Source organism: Poecilia formosa, unplaced genomic scaffold (genome assembly GCF_000485575.1).
Source record: "Poecilia formosa unplaced genomic scaffold, Poecilia_formosa-5.1.2 Scaffold833, whole genome shotgun sequence".
Classification (NCBI taxonomy): domain Eukaryota; kingdom Metazoa; phylum Chordata; class Actinopteri; order Cyprinodontiformes; family Poeciliidae; genus Poecilia; species Poecilia formosa.
In genome coordinates, this window is record NW_006800772.1 from 74,794 (window position 1) to 86,595 (window position 11,802).

At 37.4% G+C, this 11,802-nt stretch overlaps 1 protein-coding gene and 1 pseudogene across 1 annotated transcript in view; both read left to right on the plus strand.

Moving 5' to 3' along the window:
* The window catches only part of LOC103131773 (gastrula zinc finger protein XlCGF42.1-like), an 8,356-nt gene extending 3,125 nt beyond the window's left edge, over positions 1–5,231 (plus strand). The window contains exon 2 of the mRNA XM_016666891.1: positions 1,526–5,231. Coding sequence (XP_016522377.1) covers positions 1,526–2,217 — 692 coding nt within the window. The 3' untranslated portion in view covers positions 2,218–5,231. The remainder of the gene's footprint in view (positions 1–1,525) is intronic.
* Positions 2,312–5,231, plus strand: LOC103131769 (gastrula zinc finger protein XlCGF57.1-like; annotated as a pseudogene).
* Positions 5,232–11,802: the final 6,571 nt, after the last annotated feature.

The window sequence follows — 11,802 nt, forward strand, 5'->3', positions numbered from 1 at the left end:
CTAAGACATTCTGTTTCTGAATTGGCTTTCCCTGTGTCGCATTGGAAGGGCTGCATATTTCTAATCTTCTTGAAGATATGTAAACATAACGATCTTTCCCTCCTCACCCCCTCCTGTATCCATGGAGCTGTGGAGCTGAGCGCTCCCAAGGTCATCATTCCTCGATAAACAACACTTCTATCGGACTTTGCCGGGAGACTGAGCCTCCTGATTTCATGGTCCCTTGATGTCACCACCTTCACTCATGTCTTTGTTTTGCCCCTATTTAACCCAGAAAATTATTTTATTAGTTTATTAGCAATATTAGAAATTGTGGAGTGCACTATCCATCCATCCATTTTCTTTCACCCTTGTCCCTTAGTGGGGTCGGGAGGTTTGCTGGTGCCTAGCTCCAGCTAACGTTCCAGGCGAGAGGCAGGGTACACCCTTGACAGGTCGCCAGTCTGTCGCAGGGCAACACAGAGACACACAGGACACACAACCATCCACACACACACACTCACACCTAGGGGCAATTTGGAAAGGCCAATTAACCTGACAGTCATGTTTTTGGACTGTGGGAGGAAACCGGAGAACCCGGAGGAAACCCACGCATGTACACTATTTAGATCAATATTATACAGTCCAGAAATGGAATCAGAATCAACTTAGTTTATATTACTTTTAACCTAGAAAAGGATTTAGAATTGTGAAGTACTCACTTTAACCCAGAAAAGGAATTAATTAGACACTCTTTAGCTTAGCTTATCAGAAACTGTTGACTACTCACTATTCAGATGCAGAGTCCAGAAGCCCAGAGGAAACTTCTGGATCAACATCGTTAGACTATTTGTCAGACTCCTGTTCTCTCAACCCAGAAATGAAATTAGACCAGAGGAAACTTAGCAACCCTGAACAGGAGCTCCTACTTTACATACTTTAGATCAATATTAGATTCCTTCTTTCTTTCTTTCTTTCTTTCTTTCTTTCTTTCTTTCTTTCTTTCTTTCTTTCTTTCTTTTTATTTCTTTCTTTCATTTGTTATTTTGTTTGTATTTCCTTTAAATTCACATAAAGCGCTTTGTTCATGTAAAGCCTTGTTGCTGAAAATGTGCTATATAAATAAANTTATTTTGTTTGTATTTCCTTTAAATTCACATAAAGCGCTTTGTTCATGTAAAGCCTTGTTGCTGAAAATGTGCTATATAAATAAAATTACCTTAGCTTGGTGGGTGTGTAAGAAAAGTCTGATGGCCTGACAGGCTTATCATACACTGGAGGAAACCCTGAGTTTTTTTTTTTTCTTCTCACAGTCTGCTGTTAAATCCATCCTTAGCTTTGAATTACTAAAATTATTTCTATTTGCTAGATGCCAGAATGACATCTACTTTTCTGGTCAGAAGAACCACATTGGTTAATTTTCATACTTAAAAGTTTGTAATTGTAGAATAACCCAAAAAGGCTGTTTAGATGCATTAATGGGTTAAAGAAAATGGTTCATTGTTTGATTGATCATTAAGAGCTTTTCTTATGTCTTTTTATACAGATCTCCCACAATGCTGTGTGCGTAAAGAGGACCGGGTTGTCAGTGAGCTCAGCAACCAAAAGGGGAACTCCACTTTAGATCAAGAGGAAAAAGAACAAAAAAGGTTCAAGGAGAAGAAGAAGCGCCTCTGCACCAGTAAAGATGAAGAGCAGCTTGTGCTGAAACAGGAGACTGACATTTTGGTGAATCCCTCTAATGTGCAAACAATCCACAATGAAACAGAACCACAGAGGAACCAACTCATCTCTCATGACTCTCCTGAGAGCCAGGATCAGGAAGGAAGAAATTCTGAAGACCCAAGAAAAAGAAATGACAAGCAGAAACGAAATGAAATATGTCAGAAAACCAAACGTCAGAAAGGTAAAACTGAGAGTTCAAAACAAAAAACACACAAGAAAGCTCACCCAGACCAAACATTATATTCATGTAAAATTTGTGATGAATCCTTTAATCAAGCAAGTTTATTGACAACACACATGAGAACTCACATGGGCAAAAAGCCCTTCACATGTTCAACTTGTGGAAAAAGTTATGGCCACAAGGGTGGATTAATTTGTCATATGAAAGTTCACTCAGGTGAGAAACCTTTCTCATGTGTGAATTGTGGAAAAGGTTTCATACGCAAATCTGATTTACTGGGTCACATGAGGATTCACACGGATGAGAGGCCTTTCTCTTGTGTGACTTGTTGAAGAAGTTTCAAAGGCAAATCTCAATTACAACAGCATGCAAAGATTCACACATGTGAGAAGCCTTTCTCGTGTGTGAATTGTGGAAAAGGTTTCACACGCAAATGTATGTTACTTATTCACATGAGAACTCATTCTGGTGAGAAGCCTTTCTCATGTGGGACCTGTGGAAAAAGTTTTAAATGTAAACGTTCTTTACTTGATCACATGACGATTCACACAGGTGAAAAGCCTTTCTCGTGTGTGAATTGTGGAAAAGGTTTCACACGCAAATGTATGTTACTTATTCACATGAGAACTCATTCTGGTGAGAAGCCTTTCTCATGTGGGACCTGTGGAAAAAGTTTCATAACCAAATCTATTTTAGTTGTTCACATGAAGATTCACTCAGGTCGGAAGCCTTTCCCATGTGTGACCTGTGGAAAAAGTTTTAAATGTAAACGTTCTTTACTTGATCACATGACGATTCACACAGGTGAAAAGCCTTTCTCGTGTGTGAATTGTGGAAAAGGTTTCATACGCAAATCTGATTTACTGGGTCACATGAGGATTCACACGGATGAGAGGCCTTTTTCATGTTTGAGCTGTGGAAAAAGGTTCATCTTCAAAAGAAGTTTAACGGTTCACACAAGTACTCACACAGCTGAGAGACCTTTCTCTTGTGTGACTTGTGGAAGAAGTTTCAAAGGCAAATCTCAATTACAACAGCATGCAAAGATTCACACATGTGAGAAGCCTTACTCATGTATGAATTGTGGAAAACATTTCACATGCAAATATCTGTTACTTATTCACATGAGAACTCATTCTGGTGAGAAGCCTTTCTCATGTGGGACCTGTGGAAAAGGTTTCTCTCAAAGAAGTCAATTAACTGTTCACATAAGGACTCATACAGGTGAGAAGCCTTTCTCATGTGGGACCTGTGGAAAAGGTTTCTCTCAAAAAGGATATTTAACTCATCACATAAGGACTCATACAGGTGAGAAGCCTTACTCATGTGGGACTTGTGGAAAAAGTTTCTCTCTAAGTAGTATATTAACTATTCACATAAGGACCCATACAGGTGAGAAGCCTTACTCATGTGGGACTTGTGGAAAAAGTTTCTCTCAAAAACATTTAACTGAACACCTGAGGACTCATACAGATGAGAGGCCTTACTCATGCAAGTCTTGTGGAAAGAATTACAAGACCAGAAATGGTTTATCTTATCATATGAGGACACATACAGGTGAAAAGCCTTTCTCATGTGGGACCTGTGGAAAAGGATTCCGTATAAACAGCCAATTAAGGGTTCACTTGAGTGCTCATACAGCAGAGAAGCCTTTCTCATGTGGGATCTGTGGAAAAGGTTGCAGTCAGAAAGGAACTTTAGCTGTTCACATGAGGACTCATACAGGTGAAAAGCCTTTCTCATGCGAGACTTGTGGACTAAGCTTCATTAGGAAATCAGGTTTACGTTCTCACATGAGAGCTCATACAGGTGAGAGGCCTTTCTCATGTGTGACCTGTGGAAAAAGTTTTGCTCAAAAATACTGTTTAACTTGTCACATGATGACTCATACAGGTGAGAAGCCTTTCTCATGTGGGACCTGTGGGAAAAGTTTCTACACAAAAAGTCCTTTAACTTCTCACATGAGAACTCATACAGATGAAGGGCGTTTCTCATGTGGTACTTGCGGAAAACGTTTCCTATATAAATCATCTTTAGATTCTCACATGATGCTTCATACAGGTGTGAAGCCTTTCTTATGTGGAACCTGTGGAAAAGGTTTCCGTCGAAAATCCAGGTTAACTGATCACATGACAACTCATACAGGTGAGAAGCGTTTCTCATGTGGGACCTGTGGAAAAGGTTTCCATTCAAAGGACAGTTTAAATTTTCACATGAAAATTCATACAGATGAAAAGCCTTTCTTATGTGGAACCTGTGGAAAAGGTTTCCGTCTAAAATGCAGGTTAACTGACCACATGAAAACTCATACAGATGAAAAGCCTTTCTCATGTAAGTCCTGTGGAAAGAATTACAAGACCAGAAAAGATTTATCTTATCACATGAGGACACACAGGTGAAAAGCCTTTCTCATGCGGTACTTGCGGAAAAGGTTTCCATTATAAATCAGCTTTAGATTATCACAAGATGGCTCATACAGGTGTGAAGCCTTTCTCATGTGAAACATGTGGAAAAAGTTTCCGTCAACAGTGCATGTTAAATGTTCATATGAAAACCCATACAAGTATGACAGGATTCTCAGAAACTAGCCGTTTGAAAGCAGAGTAATTACGGCTGGATGACATTCTTACAATGTAGCAGTTTAGAGAAAATAGCATTTCAAATAGGTTTAGCCATAATACTGCATTTACTTTGGTCTGTTATTTGTGTCTTTCCATTTGAAAGGGTCTTTACGTGAGATAAGTGTTTTAAGAACTTATGGATGCATTTTTAAAATGTTTTTTTCCCAAGTGAAGTTAATTGTATTAATTTCATCTTAAAGGAACAGTGGATTTGATTGCTTTCAGATTTAGACTTATCAAGGTTTGATGTTTTTGTATGTCTTCTATTTTATAGTTATTTGTTCTACTTAAATACTTTTGCTTAGAAGATGTATGTTTGGTGTTACAAATTAAATGCCCATTGAGAATTTTTTTTTAAATTCTAAAATTCAATATATTTTGTTTATTTTCTCTTGAGTTTCTGTTTCAGGTGGGAAATACAGTTGATTTTATGATGGCAACAATGCAGCTATTGCTATGTTTTTCTAAGTTATGATGAAACCTGAGATGTTTTCCTCTTTTGTTAAAACATCTGCATTGACTTTATTCTTGTTGAATTTACTCTAAGCTGAAAAGTTATTTTTTTATCCATTTGTCTTTTTTCATGTGGGTATTTGTTTGAGAAGGTTTTTTATTATTTAGAATATTAGAAAACGTATTGTTGCTATAGCTTAAATTTCACATTAAGATGTTTGTAGCAAAAAGCTGTTTCTATATAATTCTTGGATAATAAAGTTTGTTTACCTTAATGATGGTCTTTTTCTTTTTTCAGTTTAGTAGAGGATGGGACCCATGTAAAAGGTCTACCAGTACCTACTTCTTGTCTCTTCCATTTTCTTTATGAATTCATAATTTCTCTCTAACATCTGTTTAAACTAGTTTTACTTCTCTTTTACTCTTGCACTTAAAATTCCTCAGAATATGATTAAATATTCAAATATTTCAAGGGAATCTTTCAGGCGGTTTTCCCTTTTCAGAGAGCCGGCTCTTTGTTTATGATCATCTGCAGCCCCATATATTAACATAGTTGGACAAATAGGAATGTCTTGTATGATAAATCTTTTTTTAATTGCTCCCTACGTGAAAAGCCTTGTACTTCCTTAATTTTATGTATTTGTTCTGTTGCGAAAGCAAACATCCTTCCTTTTGTACAACATTTTAATCAAACTTTTAACAAGAACAAAGCACTGCAAGTAAATCTACCAAACATACCCATAAATAATAATAATAATTCATCATTAAATATATTTAATATTCAGCCAAATGCTGCTTTTATTCCAGGTGTTGGATATCTTCATGGATTTTTGTAACACACTGCTCCTCACCAGAGTATTGATGAGGGGATGGACTAACCTTACTGTTGCGTTTTTCCCCCTGTATGTTTTCACATAATGGTACGGTCCCATATTCTCACATTTGATTGGTCACAAGGCTGTCATGCTAATCAAAACAAAGTCCATGAGCAATAAGAGCTGAACAGCCAGAGGGAAAAAATGGGGATCTCTCTTTCTCTTTTACTTTCTCACTCCGTCTCTGTCTCTCTTATGGTGTGCTCCTTGCTTCTTAATGAGCCAAGTACAACTCGCTGTAGCAGAGAGAAAGGGGCGGGGGCATAACCGTATTTATTTAAAGTAATTTGTGAAATAAAACCCACCGTTTTAGGGATTACATGGTTAAGAAACGTGATAATGTTACAAATATCTTTAAAATTTCCTCTTCGGTCATATTTTAGTCCGTTTTCTCGTCAATATGCGAGACTTTAGAGCGATGCGCGCTCCCGCGACAGGGGATGCAATTTTGGGCAGGCATGCGTTTCTGGGCATAACACCGTTCGCGCGGCTTCACACGTCATATCCTGCTCCAAGCAACAAAAACTTTGATACACGCTTATCAACAAACTGTTAGCTTGTGTTGAAGAAACATTCACAGACCTGAAAGAAGTCAACGTCTAGATGGAGGAAGAGATGGAGGGTCAGCGCAGACTGCTGGATTTTACCCGGATACCGAAGATCATCTTACACCGGATAGGTACGAAACACCTTCACGTTTTACTGATATGAAGCGCGAAACTGTAGAAAAGCTGGAGGAAAAGCACGAGACAAACAGGAGGAAACATGTGCGAGACTAGAATGAATGTTTTACAAAATTAAATTAACTGATAGATACGACAGAAGCAGAGCACTGGTTGGTCATCAGGAGGTTCGGGAGGGCAGGTCGATTATAAATATTAGTATAGTTTCAACCAATGGCGTGTAACTGTTGTTTTCCCGAAAGATCCTGGCACGCTTTATACTGAGTGTGTATTGGACGACCTTTAAAATATTTTGGACCTCAGGAACTCAACATCTGCTCCATTTCAGAATTGCTGGCGAGAACAATTTATCTCAAATTGTTGATCTTGTACAAACAGCATTCTTCCCAAGTCATGTTTTGGTTCCATTAGCGCTTTGCACGTACATAGAAGGAAAAGAGTCGAGTCAATTTGACCAGACGGTCCTTATGAAAAAGACATCTCCCTTAAATAGCATTTCGGCTCCAACAGCAGTTCTATCATTAAATGGGCTTCACTGCTCCTTCATTCAATGTATCTGAAATTAGTTCCTGACTAGATATATATAATTATGTTTTTGACCAAACAAAATATGTCTTTGATTTACCTTTAATTACATCCTGACCAGTATAAATGACATCAGATTTACCATTAAGATGTTTGGTGGTTTCAGTTCAGTTTTGTCTTGGTGATTCTTTTTGATGAGGAGGTTTTCTAACATATCTTTTATTGATTTTATATATTTTGTACGGTGTCCTTCAGCAGCAAGAATTCTGCCTATAAATAAGATATTCTATTATTAATTATCTGAAATATGTTTCAGGCAGTAACTCACAGTAGATATCTTTAATTGAAACCTTCATGAAACAACATGGTAAATCTGACGCCATTTATACTTTTCAGAATTTCAAATACATGTTTAGTCTAATCTTAGCTTTATTATAGATATCTTAAAATATATCTAGTCAAACTAATTTCAAATATTGGCTACATTTTAAGTTTTCTATAACAATGGTAGAAGATGTGGCTGTGTGGAGACACACAGTCTCCACAGATTTATTTTTTCTTGATCTGTGGCTTTTCTTGTGCTCACTGTCAGAATCTCAATAGATCCGAGTTTCCTTGGAACAACAAAAATTTTATTAAAATGGGGATTATTGTGGACAATTCACATTTTGGATATTTTTCTTGCTTGCCTTCCAAACCGGCCAGCCATTTTTTGGTGTCTGGAAAATAAGAAAGCATCAATAAATTCGCCCTGATTTCCTTAATTTTCGGAATTGGTGATCGGCCACTACTTAAATGTGAACAATATTCATAGTTAGATTGTTTTGTTACCATATCAACAGTCTGATGCTGTGAGTTTAATCTTTGAGTTCGAGCTCTTTGTTCACAAATACAAATTAGTAAACTGCAATTATCAATGACTGCTTTTTAGGTTGATCAAACTAGACGACTTCTCCCAGATTTCACTAAATCTAACACAGAAGCTGTTAGAGGTGCTGATAATTTTAGCAGCAAGAGGGGCCTCCAAGTCAAAGTCTGACCAAGGCCTTAAAGTAGTTTGACTAAAAATTAAAAGTTTTTGGTTTGTGTTTTTGTTCAGATCTCCAACGTTGTTGCATTTGTAAAGAGGAAGGGATTCTAAATGAGCTCAGCCACCAGGAGGGGAACTCCACTTTAAAACAAGAGGAACCAGAACCTCTGCAGATAAAACAGGAGCAAGAAGAACCAGAACATCAACAGTTCAAAGAGGAAGAGAAGCAACTCAGCATCAGTCAGGATGAAGAGCATCTTGTGCTGAAACAGAAGACTGATGACATTTTGGTGAATCCTTCTAATGTGCAAATAATGCACAATGAAACAGAACCACAGAGGAACCAACTCATCTCTCATGACTCTGCTGAGGATGAAAACCAGGAACAGGAAAGAAGCAAATCTGAAGACCCAAGAAACAGAGATGAGAAGCAGAAACGAGATGAAATATGTCAGAAAACCAAACATCAGAAAGGTAAAACTGAGAGTTCAAAACAAAAAACACACAAGAAAGTTCACCCAGACCAAAAATTATATTCTTGTAAAATTTGTGATGAATCCTTTAATCAGGCAAGTTTATTGACAACACACATGAGAACTCACATGGGCAAAAAGCCCTTCACATGTTCAACTTGTGGAAAAAGTTATGGCCACAAGGGTGGATTAATTTATCATATGAAAGTTCACTCAGGTGAGAAACCTTTCTCATGTGGGACCTGTGGAAAAAGTTTCATAACCAAATCTAATTTAGTTGATCACATGAGGATTCACACAGGTGAAAAACCTTTCTTATGTGGGACCTGTGGCAAAGGTTTCCGCAGTCAAATCAATTTAACTCATCACATGAGGACTCATACAGGTGAGATGCCTTTTTCATGTGGGACCTGCGGAAAAAGTTTCAGAAACAGAAGTGGTTTATCTTGGCACATAACGATGCATACTAATGAGAAGCGTTACTCTTGTGAGACATGTGGTAAAAGGTTCAGTCATAAATACACTTTAACTCGTCACATGATAACTCATACAGATGAGAGACCTTTCTCATGTGGGACCTGTGGAAAAAGTTACAAAATCAAAACTGATTTAATTGGCCACATACAGATACATACAAGTGAGAAGCTTTTCTCTTGTGGGACCTGTGGAAAAAGGTTCAGCCATAAAAGGTATTTAACTTCCCACATGAGGACTCATACAAGAGAGAAACCATTTTCTTGTGGGACTTGTGGAAAAAGTTTCCGTCAAAATGGCAATTTAACTGTTCACATGAGGAGTCACGCAGGCAAGAAGCTTTTCTTATGTGGGACTTGTCGAAAAGGTTTCAGTTATAAGAGCAATTTAACTCGTCACATGAGAACTCATACAGAATGAACAGCATAATCAGACCCTCAAGTACCAAAACACAATATCTCACAGTTTGGAATCAAACTAATTACAGCTGAGTAACATTTCTATAATGTAGCAGTTTAGTGAAGAAAAGCATTTAAAACAGGACATTTATCTAAAACACTAAACTTTCACTTTATTTTGTCAGTTTTTTTCATTTAAAAGGGTTTTTGAGATATTAAGTCTTACGAAGATGAGCATGCATTTTAAATGTTTTTTTTTTTGTCTAGTGACATATTAATAGTCTGTTTATCTCTTGAAGTAACGATGGATTTGGATTCTTTCAGATTTAGACTTGAAAGCTGTCATTGTATGTCTATTCATTGTACTTATTGTTTTATTTTATTAATTTTGGTCAGAGAATGCACAGTAACTGTTACTGTTGGTGTAAGTATATTCAGATTCAAGTTTTTATTCTGGAGTTGAATCTTAATTCATTTTCATTTCTTTCTCAAGTTTCTGATTCAGGGAGAAAAAAATTGTTGATTGTATGATAGAAACAATTCAGATGTTACTGACTTTTGCAAAGTTATGATGAAACCTGAGATGTTTTCCTTTTTTGTTAAAACATCTGCATTGACTTTATCCTTGTTAAGTTGACTGAACTGAAAAGTCATTTATACCCATGTTAGTTTTTTTGTTTTTTTATCTGTAACACATTATTTGTTCGAGAAGGTTTTTATTTTTTCTGTGTTGATGTAGATTCAATTTCAGATAGAAATGTGACTAGCAAAAACTGTTTTTATATCATTCTTATACAAAAGTTTTTTTAAACCATAAAGATGGTCTTAGTCTTTTTTTGGTTCAGTCGTGGATTTTGACCCATGTAAAAGTTTCTGCTTCTTGAGTCTTTTCTCTCATCATTTCTGCCAAGCATCTGTCTTTTTAAGCCAGTATTTTTCTTAACTTTTCACTCACAGTTGCTTATTTCTAGGGAATCATTCATAAATCTAGGTCCTATCTTAAGAACTGACCATTTTTATGGAGGCCCAAATATCAAGCTGCAAAAAGTAATGGAGTCAAAACATGGCAGCGCTACAAAACTGTAACCATAGAGCATGGGCTTCTACTAGAAAGACGAGACCAGGAGAGGACCATCGTCCTACACCTGTCTCTCTTCCAACAACTTGAGGCCTGTGGGCCCAGACTGGACCATGCAATTATATTCAGACTTCCAGAACGAAGACCACGGGCAGCAGAATATTTAGTTAACAGTTGACAGAGATAGGAGGATGTAATGCTCTGTATGCCAGCACAAGAACCTTAAAACAAATTCTGTCAGAACAACAACTGGATCTCCTGCAGGAGGAAGCAGCGACCAGCAGAGATGGCAGAGCTCCATGGAGAGGGTGGAGGCAACAAAAGAAGAAAAATAAAAGCTGCTCTCTCTCAATGAATAAAGTCTCTTTTTTATACTCACTCCACAAATTATTTGTACACACTGTAGTTTGTATGGTTTCCGTGAAAATAACATGTTAGTATATAAATATTTCATTGACACATAACATTGTAGATTACCAATGAAGGTAAGCAAAAGTGAATTCATTATTCAGAAAACCAAACATTTTGACATTATTATCGGGGTTGCTGAAGCCCAAAATACAATTCATGTAAACACCGTTTATCTGACCTGGAGAATCTTCAGTGTGAGAAAGTGTCCAAATCCTGTAACTTTACTTAGTGATAAATACGACTGAGTTTAAACTTTTAGGCCCCCGATCAATTCCTAGTGACCAAAATGTGAAAACATGGAAGGTTTGATTAAATCTACAGCCAGTCAGATTAGAAGGAATAAAGCTTTATTTGTTCTCAGTACAACTTGAACATCAGATGACTCATAATTAAACGTATTGAGAAGTTAAAAACTACAGATTGTTAATGCACTTCAACTCTGTAAGAATGTCAGCCACGGTTTTTTAAAATTATAAATGTTCTATTGGGTTCATGTGATCCCTGAAGGTGAAGGTCTCTGGACATCCTGGAGGTAAACACTGACCAGCAGTCAGAAAGAGGGACACTGATGAGACATCCTACAACTCAGAGGCTGCAGGAAGAACCACGATGGTCTGCAGGGGCAGATTACCAACATCTGAAAACACACTGGAATATATTATGAATGTGCAGCGCCAACACGCAGTTCTGACACTATTAAATTATTTCCAACACCCTGACTAACATTAGTGCATATTCGGCACTGTATTACAAGTTTTATAGCAGTTTAATACAAAGTCATCCTTAGCTCGTCTGCCCACGCCCTCGGCCAATCAGTGAACAGGAGCGAAGCTTGCGTCATCCAGCAAACCAGGGTCGGTTCCGAAGCAGGACCCAAACAGCGGGGCCAGACCGGA